This window comes from Typopeltis vanoorti, chromosome 16, assembly GCF_054136105.1.
Source record: "Typopeltis vanoorti isolate ZY-2024b chromosome 16, IOZ_Tvanoo_1.0, whole genome shotgun sequence".
In the NCBI taxonomy this organism is placed as follows: domain Eukaryota; kingdom Metazoa; phylum Arthropoda; class Arachnida; order Uropygi; family Thelyphonidae; genus Typopeltis; species Typopeltis vanoorti.
The window spans coordinates 37,553,137-37,573,875 of NC_143564.1; the positions used below are offsets into that span (position 1 = coordinate 37,553,137).

Here is a 20,739-nt window from a genome sequence, read left to right on the forward strand (position 1 = left end):
ATCAGTAACGAATTTATTAATAAATCATCACCATCATGGGTATCAAGGATTGAGGCCTAGCATGGCCTATTTCGGCCTTAGAAGTCATCGCTGAATTGTTAAAAGAGGACGTCCTGGTTTTCTTTTTCCTAATGGCTTGTACTTTAAGGCTTGTTTTGGTAATCTTTCTGTTTTACATATTAAAAAATTGCTTTATTAAAAATATTTCATCCTCACCATGAACAAACAGCAATAATAAAAGTTTCATATCAATAGTAATGACAAGCACAAACGAATATTGGCGTTAGATCGCAGTGCATTTGTTTCGACGATAATTGAAAAAATATAATTCTTTTCATATTTTCAACAGTGACACTCGTCATAATTCAGCCTTGTATCTATAATAAATAAATAATTATATGTTATTTTAACAAAATAAAATAAGATTTACAAAAAATAGTTCACCACGAACATGCACCAATAATAAACGTTTCATATCTCACAGAAATAACGTGCAGAAGCATATGATACACTGTCCAAGCTGCAGTGTATCTAATGACGTACGTGCAATGACAAGCACAAATGAATATCGCCATTAGATCACAGTGCATTTGTTTCGTGTAACGATAATTGAAAAAATATAATTCTTTTCATATTTTCAACAGTGACACTTGTCATAATTCAGCTTTGTATCTATAATAAATAAATAATTATATTACGAAATATATGAAGATCCAAAGGCTTCAATTCGGCGACATAACTTATTTAAGTTAAGGGATATTACATCCCATATTGTTTCTTAGCCGAATAAGAAACTCAAAGAGTTTCATGCTGAATATTAGAAACTATATAAAGTTTGGCAATTCCAAGCGTAAGCAAATACCTGGATAGTGCAGCAATTGACCTTTAAGGTAGTGCAAGCTGAGGCACCTCATAGCAAAGGTGGAACAAGCTCTGATCACTATTCTTGATATTTACCCATAATGTGAACTTAGCTCCTAGGAGCTGTATTACTGTTCTACATTATGAGAGAAGGTCACTACCCAGTCTGGGTAGTGACTGGTTATAGGAGACATATCTTTTCTTGTACAGGAGGAAACTCTTCGAAATAATAAAATCAATATATCTCCAAACACTTTTTTTATAATATTTTTTACACTGTTCCCTCATTAGAGAGTAAACTGATAGCTACTAATCACACTTCTAGACTCCTCCAACAGTGTCGGTATATGCACACACACACACAGCAATGGGTTTATCTTTCCTGAAACCATGCTTCTCCACTGATTCCATTGATGGATTGTGCAGGAAAGACAGCAGAAAAACATCTTTTTTTGTCTTTCCAATGTAGTGCAAAGACTTTCCCTCACTGCTAAGCACAGATTTCAACCTTCAACAGTTTTCCTGACGCTAGATCTGGACGATGTCTCACTTTTTTTTTGCATTTAGGTACAATAACAATCTGTATGATGCTGTAAATGCAAATCAGCAAGTTCAGGACACATATAGTAGTTATTCATTGTAACTCAGTAACCTTTCCCCAGCAAGGGGTCTAGTAATTCCATTACTACAGTCCCTACAAGGGAAGATCCAAATATTTATCATGTTCGTGTACAGTCTGCTTTCCCCTATATTGTTTGAAATCCCAAAGTTATCCACTTTGTGCTTTGCAAAGCATAAATTCACCCCATACTTTGCTCTCTTTTGGGGAATACACTGCTTACATTTCAATCTGCCTTTGAATGGCATAAAGCTTTCATTGATATTCACATCTCTCTCTCAGGAAATATAGTGATCTAAATTTCTGACGAATTTTCATCAGAAAATCGTAAATTTTGTTGAGGACTGGGCAAGGATGTGTTGCCTGATCATATTCCTCATTATTCTGAAAATGCAAATACTTCACAATGAAATGAATTGTGTTTACGTCATAACATCACAAAGTATTGACATATTTAGAATCAAGTGGTAATGTTGATATCAATTGGGCTCCAAGTGTACTGTGAGAATGCAGCCTGTACTCAACTTGCTGATGTTGTTGGCAAGTATAAAGGTAGAGTAAGACTGTTCCACTAAGAAGGAAAGAATATCATCATCTAGAAATAGACGGAAGATGCCTAAAATGTTGCTGTGTCAAAATCTTCAGTAGTTCCTGGCTTACCTATGAATGGAAACTGTGGACTAGGTATTTAATGCCGATTACCATCTTATGCACGAAGGCGTGTCTAAACTACACACAAAATCACTATCTTCATAGCTAGAAAAATTTCCCTCATCAACATCAGTAGAGTAAGAGCTACATGAAAGACAAAGGCTCCAGTTTTCTGCATCTACAGAACTTTCCTTTTTTTACCCCATACTTTTCTTTCTTTTGGGAAATGTACTGCTTACATTTCTGCTTTTGAATGGCATAAGGTGCAGCACAGCACTTATACATGAATTTTGTTTGTATGGAGTGAAAAATAGAAAAGTTCTGGAGATGTAGAAAAGTTGGATCCTTTGCCTTTCGAGTAGCTGTTACTCTACTGATGTTGATGAGGGAAATTTTTCTAGCTACGAAGATAGCGATTTTGCATGTAGTTTAGACATATCTCCGTGCAGACAAAGGGTGATCGTCACTAAACAGAGAAAGTATCAGTACTTTGAAACTGATGCTACTGCTAGTACTACTCACCATCTCAGAAATGAATTGTATCTTAGATATACTTGCTAACATTCCTTTCTGCTCAAGTAACAGGCTGTAAGCTAATGAAAATTATTGAGAATGTATTTATATTAGGAAAGAACATGTCCAGCATACATACAGAATTTTTTTTTCCTGGTGCTCCTTTAAACTCCTCATGCAACTGATTGCTACTATTATTCATCTTTGCTGCCTCCACAGTATTCTCTTCTTTCAAATTTCATGCTTAATTCCTTCATTTATCCATTCGATACCTACTTTATTCAATTTTTTTTTTCACTTTCAGAATATATTTGCATACCAATGTTGTTAAATATCTTTTGGTCAGTTCACAGGCAGCATTTGTCTCTCTCCTGCATAACTCCTCATTCCATCCCATACCTCTAAGCTTTTCATAATCACCAGCCTCGTAATTCCATATATATCCTTTCATCACAGAAGTCTTCATATGGCTAGCCACAACCCAGGTGATCACATCCTCTGATAAATATCTTGGCTAAGATAGTTATCAGATCTCTCAGGAACTCAAGAAATTCATTTTCCTCATTCCAATTTATACTGCCATAATTATAATCATCCATAATCATTCTTCCCTGTTTACTAACCTAAGTTGCTTATGCATTTCTTCACCACCACATTGCTTGGCCTATAGCAGCATCTGACTAGATATCTTTTCCTGTCAACCTCACACCATACTGACTCAAAACCAATGCCACTATTTACATCTTGCATCTCCAATCATCAACAGCATATTCCCTCTCTTCTTGTCCTTCTATCCTCATGAAAACAATCATACCCTTCAATTTCTATTCCCATCAGGATATCATCTTTATCTAACTGTGTTTTCACTTTTCCAACAATTTTTGTGCATATAAACTCAATCAATGAAACAATTTAATTTCCCGTATTTCTGATGCTCCTGGTATGTAAATAAACATAGCAATTTATTTTTAGGTTTATAACCACTCATACCACTTGTAGGTTGTGATTTCCTCATACCTAACTACTCACAATTGCCTTTATCACCACTTATCCTATCTATCTCTTCAACTACACCATACATCCCAGCCATCCTTATACACACATTCACTCTCCTTATACTGTGTCTCTCTGGTCTACCCCTGACTTCCCCGTCCCATCTTGCATTCTCATTCTATCATTAACACTCACAGTATTATTCTCATTTACAAACACTTCATTTTCATCAGTTCTTCTCTCCTAATCTTTTTGATTAATGGGGGGGGGGGTAGGTTTGATAGTACACAACTTAAGAGTTCATTTACAAAAAGAGAAGAAGCAACTTAAATATTAGTGATGTTTTACCTATAGGTTTTTCTACCTCTTGTGTATGGGATCAATAATATACATATATATATGATATAACTGATTACTTGGATGAGAGATGTATTTTTTGAAACAGATTAAATGACTATAAGTCAAGAAATAAAAAATAGAAACACTATTTTAATTTAAGTAAACTGCACGACTAGTTTCATCTTAGAAGACTTCTTCAGGTGCATAACATGAGCGAATTACTAATACACATTGCGAGAGAAAAAATCTATACATTAAAGCATTAACATTAACATTTGAAGCTGTTCTGTATATCTCTTCATTGTTGGGTATGCACATGCATTCAAGGTCTTGTGAATGCCAAAGTTGAATAGCAGCGCAATGACAGTCTGAGAGGTTAGTATTGAGATGTATTGGATGGAGGACCATTTCTTTAGATTCTACAATTCTTCTTTCCAGTTCATCATAGCATCGAAAGATATTTTCTGATTTGTCCCATATGACTGGATGAATGATGGAGTTTTCGTCATTAGCATCAGCAGAATTCAGGACATGGTTCAACTGAGCACTTGCTCTGGTTCTGCCACATGTGATGTCTTTTTATGTAATTCGATGGATTCCTGGCCAAATAAAGGCATGTTGCAGTTGCACCAAATACAGTAAATGCTAGGATAGTTCAGGTTGTTACGTTTTTGCTTGGGCATACTGAGCAAGAAACAGAGTTTAAGTAGAAGAGTGAAAGAAGTCCAGATGTCATATTTTTTAAGAATGTTGGCTAATTTGGGCAAAATGGAACTGATATATATATATGGTAGGGATATGTAGCCTTTTTCACTATTTCTATCTTCAATATGGCTAGGAGGTGGTTGGAATAGTAGCTTATTACTGTTTGTTTTGAATAATCATTTTGCTGAAAGGTTGTAAAAAGAAATTGAAGTTCTTTGTTAATATCTTCTTCTTCTCAGAGGAAGGAGTGAGCATGTTTGCCTAGTGTAGAAATAATGCCAAGTTTTGAGTTGGATAGTGATAGGGATTTCCATGTGTATGGAAATATCTGTTGGTGTGAGTGGGTTTTCAGTAAATAGAGATGTTTAATTTCTCAGATACACAAGTGAGTTTGACATCTAGAAACGGAAGACAGCCATCAATCTCTAATTCTGCAGTAAATTGAATTTTTGGGTGTTGACTGTTAATGCGGTCTAGGAAATTCTTTAAAGACTCAGGTCCATGACTCCAGATTAGGATGATGTCATCTATATATCTTTTCCACAATCTAGGTTTCAATGGAAATGAAGAGATAGCCTTTTCTTCAAAAGATTCCAAACAGGTGCCCTCCCTCGATGAGCCTTTGGACTCCTTGGAGGTGTCATGAAATAATAATAAATTCGCTAGTATATATATATATAATATTCTAAAAGGGAATATACTTCAGAAAAAACTGTTGACTAAACCAGTGCTTGCCAAACTTATGGATGTCAGGGCCCCCCTTTGGAAAAATTTAAATATTTCACGACCCTCTCGAAAAAAAATTTTAATTAGACTATGTTATTATAATATTTATTGTATTTATATTCAACACAAAACATATGCAGCGAATATTGCAAAAATCAAATGCAAATATTATATTTTTAGTATCTTACATACACATTTGACATGGCACATTATCTCATATTTTCATATAGATAGATCTATTGTTATTGTACATTTGCAGTACAAGCACATGAAATGTAAACGATTAGTAATAAAGAAAGAATTAAAAACATAAAAGAAGTTTAATAACAATTTAATGTGCTGGATGTGTTTCAATACTGCTACACCAATATCAGGTGAAATATTTGAAACTGCAATTCTTAGATTTCTGCTTTGAAATGAAACTTATATGAATAAGCATACATTTACTAATATTCATTACGCACCAAAATACGCAAGAAGCAAAATTTGTGAACCTGCACCGATGTGTGATTTTTCTTTCCATTAAAATATAAAAAAGAACAAAAAAGAAATAATAAATAATAAAAATAAAATACATCTCTTTTAAGATAAAAAAAATCTACTTAGTCTTAAAACATTTTCAATTTGTTTTCATTATTCACGGCCCCTGCCACAAATTGGGAAGCACTGGACTAAACAAACTACTTCTAAGATCCAAAAGTGAAAGTTAGCTTTATCTGAAGTCATGACTTAGGGTGCTAAAACTTTGCTTATGTTGTAATGTCATGAAAATGTGTTAACTATAATGAAAAAGCATTCCCTAAATAATCAACTGCATTTGATGCAAATCAAGACCTAACTTAATAACTCACCTAACAGTAGGTTCCACATGCCAAGTGTGACACTGATAATTTCTCCAGTCCTTTTGTAAAGCTTCTGTAGGATCAGCAACCCTTCTTTTCCTCTCACTGTCTGGTGACTGACTTTTTCCAAAGCTTCCTACTAAAGAAAATACCAGTTACTACGATGTATTTCATATAACAATTATTTTAAATGTACTCGAATCATCAAGTACATTTAAAATAATTCATTATCATCAGAATATAAACTCCATACTGTTTTTAACCAGGAAACCAAAATGAATAACAGCCACCTAGTACAACAAACTTAACATCAGCCAAGCTGAAGATGGCTGCCATGAATGTATGAAGTATCAGTGGAACTGGAAGAAAAATGAGAAAGTTCTGTTTGTTCATACATGCCTTCTCAGATGATGGTGATCTTATTCCTGACAGATTGTCTTAGGACTATAGTTACACCTCTTAGACGAGCAACGTGGGCCATTTATTCACTGATTAAACACCCAGGATAGCTCACGTTTTGAGAAACCAGTCAGCATTGCTGTTTTCAAAATTGTGGAACCAGCCAGACGGGCACCCACAACAAGTCTTTTATCGAACACCGAAAGATTTTATTTTTTTCCCTCATTGTGATCTACACTTTTGATGATTACTGACCAGCTGCATTCTTAAATATTTGCCTAGAATAGCGTTTCCCAACCTTTTTCCCACTTGTATGCCCATTTCTATAAATTGTACCCCTTGTTTTTAAAATAGATGTTTTTAAATACTGGCATTTATTGTTCCATAACTAACGTTTTGCATTTTGTTTACTTTACTTGTTCTTCCGCCATTATTGATGATTTTTTGTGTACCCATGAACAGCCCAGCACATACCCCTAGGGGTATGCGTACCACCGGTTGGGAACTGATGACCTAGAACATATGATGATGCACGTGACCAAATATTTTCCATATATGCAGCAAAAGTGATGACGTTAAGACATATCTACATAAAGGTTTCTAATTCAGTGGCCAGAATGTGTATTTGGACAATGTTGATCAAGGAAACATGAGAATAACTATAGTATTCACCACTATATGCAATATTACTTCTTGAATATTAGGTAATTTCAAATAGAGTAATCTGGGGAAATTTCAAACTAAGTTAGTGGCAGTGATAGCCTCAGCTGGTCCAAAGATTATTGGGAAACATGGTTAGTAGAATTTGATATTCTGACAGGTATAGAAATAGAAGGGTATCGTGTATTTTGGCTGGATAGGAAGGGAAAATGAGGATAACTGAGGGCATTGAAAATTGATCCGCACCCATTCAGTAGAGAATAAATTGCTTGGAAAGAAGTTAATGGACAACATAGTGTGAGGAACAAACAGCCATGGTGTCCACCTTTATAAGAGATAAGATGTAGGACCTCCTTTCACTGTGATGACAGCCAAAATCTTATGCGGCATATGTTCCACAAGTGTACAATAGTGATCAATAGGAATTTTGTACCATTCTTCCTGTAGGTATGTAAGGAGGTCCCTTGATCTCACCTGACACTCCAGTTCATTCATAGATGTCCAATAGGGTTGAGATTATGGCTCTGTGGAGGCCAGTCAAGTGTGGTGACATTCATGTCCACAAACTGCACAGTTACAGCAGCCTTATGACACAGTGCATTGTGTCATAAGGCTGCAATTCTGATGGCTTGATGGTGAATAAGGTCTTGCCATCACAGTGTACTCTCCCTGGCCAAAGCATAGACTTGATACCTGTAATAAAGTTTTGATTTGCTTTGTACAAAGGAAACAAGCAAAGAACATCTCTCAGCACCCCAGCAGGTGGAAGGTAGAGCATGTAGAATGTTCATTGGTTTATCACACTTATCCTGTAACTGACTCATAAATCTGAGTGAGGAAACTGAACTTGCTGTCAAATATCAGCCCCAAGAACTTGGCTTCTGGAAACTGGGATTAGTGATTGTCCTAGTAGGAGTTCTGAGTCAGGACGAAAGAACATCTGCAGCAAAAATGTACACAAACTATCTTCTGCTGTGAAAATCTAAACCCATTTGTAAGTATCCATTTATAAAGGGGGGGGGGTCAAGGGCTTGCTGCAGCTCTCTTTCTGAGTCATATTACATGAATGACAGAAGATGGTACAGCCATCCACATACAGGATACTGCTTACTGTTGGAGGAAGTTGTTCTATTCTATTATTAAGTTAACCTTCATTGTAAAAGCATGATAATTAAAACAGAACCTTATGTGACTTACTCCTCTTGATGATATGGATGGGAGAGAGCATTTCCAACTTGGACTTGGAAGATTTGCTTAGATAAAATGATCTTCATAAAAAGAGGAGGATTCTCTCTAACCCAATATTATGTAGGTCTTTTATTCCAAATCTCCAAGCAGTGTCATATGCTTTTTTCAATATCAAAGAAAACTGATACTAGATGCTCCCATTTTAGGAAGGCATCTCTAATGGATAATGCTAGCCAGACAAGATGATCAGTAGTAGAATATTTTTGGAAGCCAGATTGTGTTCTGGAAAAAAAAAAAAGTTGTTTTTAACAAGAAACCATAAAAGGCAAGAGTTAATAATTTTTTCCAGAATCTTGCACAACCAGCTGGTCAGAGCAATTGGATGGTAGTTATTTGGGGATTTTGGAATCCTTGCATGGCTTAAGAAAGGCAAATTATAATCACCTTTTGCCAGGTATAAGGAAATATTCTCTTACAGAAAATTATGTTATAAAGCTGCAACAGTTAATCCATGGACGATAGTGACAGATGTTTTATCATCTTGTAATGGATATTGTCTGGTCCAACAGTGATTCGATGGCATTTAAACAAAAAAGATTTCATTTCTTGTTTTGTGAATGGCCTGTTGTATCCTTCAGTGCCGTTTGAAGAAAACTGGATTTGTTGTTTCTCTGTTTTGATCTTTTTGGGCAAGGAACTCACTGCCGATGTTTATGCAAAGATCTTCCTAAACATGTTGAGAATTGCTGTTGGATCAGCAACTGTACAATTATCGTGTTCAAGGATAGAGAGCTGGAGGTTTTATATCTGCTTTTCATTTTCTGTAATTTTATTCCAGACTTGTTTCGTGTTGGTTGTTCTACTTATGGAGGATGTATATCAGATCTAGGATTCTGATGACAGATGTGCCTTGTTTGAGCTTGAAAAATTTGAAAGCAATGAGGTCTGTTGTTGTGGGGCATCTTCGAAAAAAAACTCAAGTGTTCTTCTGAGCTTCTTTGGCTGTTGTGCAATCATCATTCCACCATGGGTTAATGAAATATGGAAACCAAATAGCTGTTTTAGGGATTGCAGTTGTGGTGACTTGTACAATAAACTGTCACGTTATTCACTACATTCCTGATGGAAGAAGAGCCAGTTCAGCTTGCTAAGTTTTCTATCATGATATAGTGCATGATTTCCCATGCAGGAAAGTGGATATCATGAGGAAGTGATCACTCCCAAACAAATTCTCTTAAGTTTCCCACTCTTCAAGCGGGAAAAGAAAGTGTGAGCAGATACTTAAGTCCATTACAGTGAATGTTCATGTAGGCATAGGGAAGAAGATGTTGCTTCCTGTGTTTAGGAGGCAGAGATTATTGTTGTTGTCAAGCACATGCTCAACAACTCTTCCGCTGATGTTTGTACAAGCACAACCCCACAGTATTGTGTCCATTTAAATCCCCCATTAAAAGGGGTGATTACTGCAATATGCCTTTATCAAAATCATCTTGAGAGAGCTGTGACAAGAGAGATGTGGATGCAGCATATTGTTAATAGTGTACCAACTGAGTCAGACAGCAAGTCCCTCTACATTCATCGAGGGAAAATTATTGGAAGGGGATATGGCTACCCACAAGGATGGCAACCTCTCCATTGGTAAGTCCATCTTCTGTCCTGTCCTTATGAATGATGGTAGTATTTTGTAATGTTGGGTAATCTCTCGGCTTTAGGTTTGTTTTCTGCAGGCAGAAGCATATCGGTTTATACTTCTGCAAAAGGAACTTGATGGCATCCATGTTTTTAAAGAATCCATGTCAATCTCATTGTAGGAATGTTTTCATTATGTTAGATTTTTTTTTCTTTTTAGACAATTGAGGATGGCCAGTATTCATCATTTCTTCTTCATGAGGAAAAATATCCACGATATCACAGGAACAGAGGTATACATGCCATTTGAAGATGGTCCCGAGGCATTTCTTTGACCTTCTGAGGTTCACATTCCAATATTATTTTTATTAGTGAATTTTTGTGTAGCGGAACCATCTTTGACATGCCCTCAGGAGCAACTTCATACTGATTAGTCTCTATTAAAGTTTTCTGGGAGCGTAACCATAATTGGTATTTCCCCCCTGATTAGTTGTTGCATGAAGTAACTATTCTGATTGTGTTTAGTTGATGCTTTGATAAGTCTATCTCCTGAATAGAGCTTCTTTATGGACTTTTGTGATCCTTCCAAACCCTTCTGGATGAAGAAGGGAAATGTATTAGCAAGAAAAGTGGTGTACTGGTTTCAGTTTCTGATTCTATGATTTAAAAAGCCATAAATGCTTTATAGCCACAAATGGATGCCCACTGTATGGCAACTAATAACTGTCCTTGGGAGTGGAATGCCTGGGCTACCTTAGAAGTCATGAGCACTAGAGGAGCAAGCCTTGGTCTCTGTCCCTGGAACATGTGGAAGGAGATGCCTGCAAAGTTCAAGGGTGTTGCAGTGGAAGTCCATTAGCAAATTAATCCTGGTTGGGCCATCCAGGACTGTCTATCTTGCTAAAGCAGAAGCCAAAGTTGTGCAAGACTACCAGGATCTCCTTTTCTGGATATCCACAGGTTACACTGCACAGCAAATACAGTGGCAAGGTGTTGGATCCCGGTGATGGTAGTCTGGAAGACAGGAGAGTAATAAAAAAATCAGAAGTAGAGCAAAGAATAAGAATGAAAAGGGCTTGAACCATCACTGGGAAGTCGTCTCCACTATGATAATTCTGTATTTAAATAAATAAAAAAAGCCACCTTGAATGTGTCCAGGAGGCATAGTCAAAATTTTTGTATTCTTGCTTGATATTCTATGTTCTTATCTTTATCCTTGAAAATGTCTCACTTGCTATTAGGTGAAATAATGGATTAAATTATTTTACTTCTATTTTGTTAATTAGCCATCAAATTTCTCTATTAAAAAGTACAAATAAACACAGATTCTTTGCACTGCACTGACAGAATGGAGAGAGAGAGGGAGGGAGAGAGAGTGGATATGGACAAGTGCACTTTGGGAAATTGGGAAATGAATAATAAAAAAAAAATGTACAGTGGATCTTCCATAATGATCTATGGAATTTAAGAGGCTGAAATGGTATGATAATAATGTGACGACAAATCACTGCAGAATTCATAAAATAAAGGAGTTCAGACTTACGGTCCCTTTCCTTAACATAAGATGTAATTAAATCATGCAGAAAGAAGAAGGCTTCGGCATCTACTGCTACAAATATGTGATCATCAAATTCTGTCACAAAACTACATTCCACAGTTGGCTTGAAATCTAAGTAAAAAATATACATAAATCTTAGTGAGTTAATACAAAGTTTAATGCAATAAAGAGAACAAAATAAAGCATTTTTCATACAAACTTTATTTTTTGAAAGCAATAAATATCATCATCATCTATTTATATTATAATAATATCATTATTATCATCACTCGATCTCCATAAAGTCAAGAGACTCATTGTGGGAAGTCCAATTTGGGCCCAAGAGGCTGCGGGTTCAAATCCCACCAGGGACATGGATGTTGATCTGCGACCCTAGCTTCTAGCAGGCTCCGAAAATCCTATGAGATATAGGAATGACCATACGGTGTCCAAAGATGTCACACAGGAATAACTAACTAAAATTACTCACTGTCTGCACACTTCTCTCCCCCCCCCCCAGCAGGTAATGCATTTCAGCTTTCACTGCGTTCTCACACCAAACCTACTCATACATAGTATTCATCATTTGGAAAGAGATTCAAACCTATGAAGGCTGTAACTTTATTAGGCCTTTTCAGGCAAGACTAAGTTAGCCAGTCATATAATTATTTTCATTATAAAACATTCATTCCAATAAGAATCTCAACACAGAAAAGACACTTAGTGATTGGCAGAGTTTTCTTGTTTTGATGGAAATATGTGATGAATATATATACAAATTCTAACATATGCACATAGCAGACCATCAACATGTGGCTGGTTATCATTCCACTGAAGACTGAGGTCAAATGTCAATAAATTCTTCAACATTTAATTGGTGCTTAAAGTCTTTTTTTGACCAGTTCCCGAGTTAGTCGATCTCTGGCATGGACAAGCTGATTTTTTTCTCCTGGAAACTCAAGAAAATCGACCATAGAATCCACACTATTTCAGACATTAAAAATATGTGTTAGGGTTAAGGACCACAAGATGGCAGCACTTGTTAAGTCGTCTCTTCACAGCAGCTACTTAAGTTACTGATAGCCTTGGGCAAGCTATCTCTGATTGGCTACCATTGGAGACGGAACTGCCCACTCAGTCTCCAAAAGTTAGATAGGGCTAAAATGGCCTTGCCTACTCCCTGTGTGGGAATGAAAGGTGTTAGCATTTTTTTAAAATTTTATTTTTTATTTTTTAAATAAGAAGTTATAATATGGAAATCAAATACATACATACTGGAAGAAAACCAAGACATTTATCTTCAGGAAAGAGTTTTAGTAAGTAGCTATTAATACCAGTTTCCAAAAATTAAAATACACTTAACTAAACTAGACAGCTCACTCATCTTCTGTACAGAGGTTCTCAATTTCTTCTTCGGGGGGGGGGGGGGGGGGAACTCTCTCCATTAGGGAAGAGAGGCTAACATTTTTTAAATAATAAATGTTACTATTACATGACTTCCAAGGACTCATTGTGGGAGGGCACTCTACTCTACTTAGTTACTAAATGGGAAGGATATCAGCAGTGCATGAGAAGCTTTGTAAAGATGCTTAAATGATGCTGTATCTGAATGTATCCCCCAGAGTGCAAAGAACAAACTGAGTGGGAATAAAATGCATGTGCAACTTTATTATGTAAGAGATCCATAAGAAGATGATTTGAAAAGCGACAATAAGGATAAGAGGAGTTATAATGTATATTAAGCACAGGCCAGACAAGTTACAAGTACTGTATGTAAAGTGAAGTTGTCTTAATAAGAAGAGTATGAAATGAAATTGATTGTACAAGTTAAAGACAACCCAATAAAATTTTATCACTATGTTGCTAGTAAAAGAAAGAATGAATGTGGAAAAATAATTTACTGAATGCAGACAGTACCCTTGTATTAGAAGCAAACCTGGCACAAAGAGATAGAGGTGCATGAGAAGGAAGTTCTAGAGTTGTTGCATAATCTAGATAAGAATTTGGCAATATGGCCAAATGGTATGACGATACATGCTAAATGAATATTCAGATGAACTGGTTAGGCTCTTGGCCTGGTTGTATAATTTGAGTCATCTCAGAAAAGATTCCATAGGAATGGAAAGCGTGTATGAGAGTCCCATTGTTCATGGGTGGCGCAAAAACTAATGTCCAATAATTGTACTCTTAGATTCTCTGGAGTGGTGCTGAAGATTTTAGAGAAGTTGGTAAAAAACCTGCACAGAGAAATGAGTTGACAGAAGCTATGTTTTGCAAAGAACGGTATTGGCTTACTAAATGGAGGTCATGTCTGAGAAATCTGCTCATATTTTATGTTACGGCTGAGTTGGATAAAAGAAATATACTATGATGTATTGTTAACTTTGCTGAGGCTTTTGACAGGATGAAATGAAAGGCTGTTGCATAAATTGATAGGATTGAAATAAAAATGAATAGGAATGAGAGAAAGGATTGGAATATAAACTATTGACTTGGATAAGCGGGTGGCTGATGAACAGATATCAGAAAGTGGTATATAAGGGCATGAATCTGCCAGATTTAAGGTGACCAGTAGCATTCCCCAGGGATCAGTTTTTGGACCATTACTGTTCAATCTATCTATACAATAATGATAATGTGTGTGTGTGTGTGTGTGTGTGTATATATATATATATATATATATCAGTGAGATATATGAATGAGTTTGAAGCTGGGAAGGACTTGACAGGAGATGTTCACTTATTTGCTAATGATGAAAAGATAGGCAGGGCATGCTACTGATAAAGCACTTAGACAATGATTTGAACCGGCTGGAACTGTAGGCAACTGATAATGGCTGTCAAGTTGAGTCAAGTGCAGGCCTAGTTGACCGAGCAGTTGGCATATCCACTCTCCAGCCAAAAGGGACTGCAGGTTCGAATCCTGCCATGGGCATGGATTTTGTGATTGTCTGTGAAAATACTACTGGTGGTGGATGCCATTGGTGTAGTTGTGGTTCGTTGTACTTGGTGGATTGAGTGGTGGAGACAGAGAGTTGCATAACTTGATTATAATAATAATAAAGTTATGCACTATAGCATGGTATATTAGTGGGATTATGCTTGGAAAAACTGACAAAGCTAGAGATCGTGGCGTTATGGTAGATAAGAAGTTGAAGTTCAACAGTCACATAGCAAAAATTACAAATACAATTAGAAGATAATTGTGACACTGAAACAAACATTGATATTGGAAGTTTATTTTGCACTTGGTAAGACTATAATAAATTTAGTTTAATCCTTTATCCAAGTGTAAGCAAACAAAGTTTGTGCCTGAAAATATCTTCAGGACTGAGGTAAGGTGGTACATCCCTTGGCAACTCGTAGCAAAGGTGGACCAAGCTCTCATCACTCCTTGTCTCAGTATCTCCCATATAATGCAAAGCACATCTCCTTGCAGACATGTATACTGCTATGCATTAAGGAAAGGGCCACTACCCAGACCGCTTTCAACCTTTATTGAGGTCTCGTCAATGAGAGGCAGACCCAGTGGCCCTTCCCTTAATGCATAGCAGTATACATGTCTGCAAGGAGATGTGCTTTGCATTATATGGGAGATACTGAGACAAGGAGTGATGACAGCTTGGCCCACTTTTGCTACGAGTTGCCAAGGGATGTACCACCTTACCTCAGTCCTGAAGATATTTTCAGGCGCAAACTTTGTTTGCTTACACTTGGATAAAGGATTAAACTAAATTTATTATAAACATTGATATGTAAGGATAAAGAAATTCTTTACCTATACTAGGCCTTGGTGAGACTGCACCTTTACTACTGTGCAAAGATTTGGTATTCTGGGTACTGAGGGGATGAAGAAGATGTGGAATGGGATTTAAAGAAGAGTTATAAGGATATTATTATTATCATGATTAGGGAATGTAAATAATGAGGAGAGCTTTAGAGTATGTGAGCTGCAGGCAAAAGAGAGGTGACATATGAGGCCTGACTTTCTGTAACCTAACTTTCTGAAAGGGTATTACAGGATATCAATTGATGGAATTTTTTTTTGTCATGTGGAAGGTGGGGAGATGACAAGGGGAAATAGAAGTTGAGTTTGTGTGGTGAAAAAAGTAGTGAGTAAGTGAAACAGTTTGTCTGCTGAAGGGATGAATACATCTGGTATGAATGAGTTGAAGAGAAGATATCACAGCTGCTATTAAGTGATGTGACCTCTCAGTGAGTCCTTGACACTTAGAGGTCTCAGATAATAATAATATTAATAATAAAAGTTATGATTGGGTGCCATATAACAATTTTTCTACCACAGAGGGCCATATGATTGATTTGCAAATGGAAGAATGTGCCTGATGGAAGAAAATTGATTGAGTACTGTATTTATAACATTAGTATATCAAAACCAATTCAATATTTTTTTTTTATTATGAAAATTAAAACTATTACAGACATACTGGTGTTATTATTACCATCAGGCTTCAGGGTGCTATGATAGTACTATCATTATGTTAATATTAAAATTAACATATTAGCACAAATTATTCTAATTTTTTTTTAAAATTAAAATCAAGCTACATATAAAGCTTGATATTATAGCTAAACTATTGTTATTGCATAATAAGTGTTTTTTAAAAACAATTGAACACATAGACACATGAAAGTTTATTTAAAAAAGTATATTGATCTAAAACTTACAGATGTTAGTACAGTGGTATCTCGCTAATCCGAACCCTCCAGTAATCCGAACTGCGGTTTAAATACGTAATAAAAGTTTTATTTAATAATTATTATTTTAACTGTTATTATTTATTTTATTATTATTACAGTACAGTATTTTTTTCATAAAATACTGCCAATTGCACGGTTATAATGGAGGCCTATTTTGATTTATTGTGTGTTCACGTTTGCATTTTTATACTATAAAGTACATACTGTATTGTCGGCATGAATCACAAATATACACAAAAAAGAGTAAATTCAGAATGTGCATCATTTGGTTAAAAATATAATTTCAGATGTTGATATTTCACAAACAGATGTTACGGAATGGTTTAATTTAAATGTTACAGGTAGAACTGAAAGTGAATTCGAAATCAAATAAGATGCTGAAATTATAAATATGATGCTACAGAATGAATTAAAAGACAATGATGACCATGAAGAACTCAAAGAAAAAAAAGTAAAGCATGAAGAGGCAGAAGTTGAAAGTTTATTTTTTCACTTGGTTAGAGTATAATAAAATTAGTTTAATCCTTTATCCAAGTGTGAGCAAACAAAGTTGTTTGCAACGAGTTGCCCTGGTGTTGTATCACTTTACCCTAGTCCTGAAGATACTTCAGGCGCAAACTTTGTTTGCTCACACTTGGATAAAGGATTAAACTAATTTTATTATACATGAAGAGGCAGCTGACAGTTTTAATATGTGTATGGAATGTGCTAAGTAGAATGATACGCCATTCCACAAAATTTTGTTGCTAATGCAGCTCCGAGAAGAAGCATTTGAAGAAGCAAAAGAAAATCAGTGACTTTTTTATAAAGAAATAAAAACTTTTTTATTGTGTGTGTTATTTTGTGAAACTTTTTTTGTGTTGTGTACAAGAAAGTGATATTTTTTATGCAAATTAAGTTACATACTGAACTATGCAATTTTATTAAATCAGAATCCTCAACAATACAAGTGCATACAAATTAAATTTTTTACTAAAGTAAACTTGTGTACTGTTTTTTTTGTTTTGTTTTACATTACAGTACAGTAACTTTTTTCTATCAGTTAATTTATTTACAGAATTAAATTGATGTACCATTAGAATCTGATTATTTTTTCTTAAACGCTAATTATTGTTGTCTCTTGGTGGAAAATTCACTAATCCGAACGAGCATGGTTTTTATTTGTTCGGATTAGCGAGATAGCACTGTATATTGTTGCATAATATACTAATTCAAGCCTTGTTTTATGTTCATTATCATATTTTTGATTTTCTTATTGATACTAATTAAACTAAATGGTTATATTTAGACTGGTCAATACTCAGTTATGATTGAACAGATCAATATTAATCTAAGAATGAGAGCATTTCACATAAAAGAAATTTTACCTGATAGAGATGAAACTCTAGTATATTGCAAATGTTCTGTCTTCAGATGAAGCTGTAGGCTAGGAAGTGCAAAAATAACTTCCATATTATGATTAAATTCAGGACCCTTAGAAGACATGGATGCTCTTCTATCTCCAGAACCATCAGATCGTTCATGCTCAAGAACTGGGAATCTTCCAACATCTTTTAACAACAAAATAAATTAAATAATCACTAAAGGAAATGCATATCTGTGAATTTAGCTTTCTGCAGTCTTAAATATTTTCTTTGCATTTTAGAGTAAATGTTTATGAAAAGATGAGAATGAATGCCACATAAATTTAGAGATTAATTTATAAATATTATAGTATAGTGTAATGGTGACTGAAAAATGAAGTGTGAGGAAAGAGAAAGGAACGTATGAAATAATGCACGAGTATGGGGAGGATAAAAAAAAAAGAGAGAGAGATAGTATGATACAGTATTTTATAATGTCTGGCATCAAGACCTGAGAAAACTACAATCTTATGGTCTCCTTCCTGTGTTTTGTGATTGGATTGCCTGTTTAATCTTGTCATATTTCCTTATTAATGCTAGAGTAACTTCAGGGTTTTATACTCTCTCCCTCACTGTTTCTCCTTTACTTCAATGACCTTCTCTCCCCAACTTCAAATCCGATCCATAGTTTTGCTAATGACAGTATTCTCCATTCTTGTTCCTCATTCAAGAAACCCTGTAGCACTCAAATGATTCAAGCCTCAAGATCTAGCACCAATGACTTAATTACTGATCACCTCATCATTCTCAAATGAGGTGAAGACAACTTAGTGAATTTCAGCTAACATTTTATAAATCTCAGATCTGACCAACCTTGGAACAGTAGTCCAAGGTTTGTCAGATTTTGAGTGGTGCAATCAAAACCTCAATAAAAATTCTTGATAACATACAGAAGAGTGCAGTCCACTTAATAGGCAATCTCTCCCTCTCTCTCTCAGAGAACCTCTCCCCCCCCCCCCCATCTTCTGTAACTTTTCTATATGTGCTCTGTTTCCACCAGTGGCAGCCCATACATAAGCACTGCGACACTGCAGCACTCCTAAGGAAAAAATGAAAAATTTAAATTTTGTGTGTGTTTATAAATAATAATAATGCTTACAACATTATATAAATGCAATATAACATGTTAAAGGTTACAGCTTATGTTTCCACAGTGATTGAATAGTTAATAATTGGAATTGTTTGATTAATGCTTTTAGATTACGAAACAAATACACTGTGATCTAATGCAGTGTCGGAATTATCACGTTCAACCAATTGCAGCCAGACTCGCCGATATTTGTTTGTGCTTGTGATTGCACGTTACAAGTCATTCCGACACTGCTCGTTTGGGCAGTGTATCGTATGTGTGCGTGCGTTATTTCTGTGAGATACGAAACTTTTATTATTGGTTCGTGTTCGTGGTGAGGGTGAACTATTTTTTGCAAATCTTATTTTATTCTGTCAAAATAACATATAATTATTTATTTATTATAGATACAAGGCTGAATTATGACGAGTGTCACTGTTGAAAATATGAAAAGAATTATATTTTTTCAATTATCGTTACACGAAACAAATACACTGCGATCTAATGCAGTGTCAGAATTATTGTGTTTGGCCAAATGCAGCCAGACTTACTGATATTCATTTGCGCTTGTGATTGCATGTTACAAGTCATTCTGACACTGCTCATTTGGGCAGTGTATTGAATGCTTGTGCGTTATTTCTGAGATACGAAACTTTTATTATTGGTGTTTGTTCGTGGTGAGGGTGAAATATTTTTAATAAAGCAATTTTTTAATATGTAAATTTATTTATTAATAAATTGGTTACTGATTAGGAAAAAAAGAATTTTTATTTTTTTTTATTTTGTATATGCAGCACCCCCACTTAAAATTTTCACCGGCAGCCACTGGTTTCCACACTATCTTTTCTCTAAGTACTTTCATAAGCACTGTTCCAATGAACTTGTCGCTACCATTCTTCTACTGTCATCTAATCATGTAAGAACTAGAGCAGTCACTGGCCAACACTCATACAGTGTCAAAATCCAAAATGAACTTCTCATCATCTTCCTTCATTCCATCCACCTTTGTTCTTTGGAGCAATCTCTCCCCATAGTGTTTTTCTCAATGAGATCCCAACTCTTCAAAAAACATGTCAATAGATTATTTCTTTTTCCTTAATTACTTGTTCATGGCATTGTCTTTATAGGTCTTGTGACCTTTCATGTGTGGGATCATTATTTTAAAAAAAAAAAAGTAATTTGTGATTACACTAAATCACATGTTCCAAGTGCCAAAGTTCAATATATGACTGATGTTAGAATGGGGGACAGAGAGAGAGAGAATAATAGTTTGACACAGGGTGAATGATTTGAAATAACATAAGTAGAGAATGAGAGGACATGAAAGAACTCTGAAAAATCCAAAGGGAGTGGAAGGAGGGAGACAGAGAGAGAATCATGTTGATTTAATGGAAGATGAAACTGGCAGAGTTAAGATTTTATCAGCTACACAGATCTTTAGAGATTAGAAAGTAACACCATTTCATCCTCATCATCAATTACCTGATATGTACCCTCAAAGGGTGTACAGATTAGTATGTCTGTACTACATGATTAAGTTTACATTGTTACTAATCTCCTATCAACCATTCGTGACCAGAAAATTTGCTGTAAACAAATTTTCTGTAAAAATATCTTACAGCATAAGACATTTTGCATTAATTTTTGTAAATAATCAATGGATGATAAAGGGTATTATAAATTCATTAAAAAGGCAAATCTTTATTAAGGTGAATATCAGTGATACATAATATAATGAAATCATTTACATTTAAAATTTGTGCAAATGAAAAGAGATGCTGCATAAATAATTACCTTTTTTTGCTACGGATCGTCAATTCAACAAATCCATCAGTAACATCACTCATTGGAAAAAATACTAATGCTGTGAAGCATTTAATTTTC

At 35.3% G+C, this 20,739-nt stretch overlaps 1 protein-coding gene across 1 annotated transcript in view; it reads right to left on the reverse strand.

Moving 5' to 3' along the window:
* tweek (transmembrane protein KIAA1109 homolog tweek) overlaps positions 1-20,739 on the reverse strand; it is a 1,221,702-nt gene that overhangs the window by 13,148 nt on the left and 1,187,815 nt on the right. Inside the window, 3 exon segments of the mRNA XM_090406645.1 lie at positions 6,259-6,388; positions 11,669-11,794; positions 17,751-17,933. Of these exon segments, the coding sequence (XP_090262771.1) occupies positions 6,259-6,388; positions 11,669-11,794; positions 17,751-17,933 (439 nt within the window).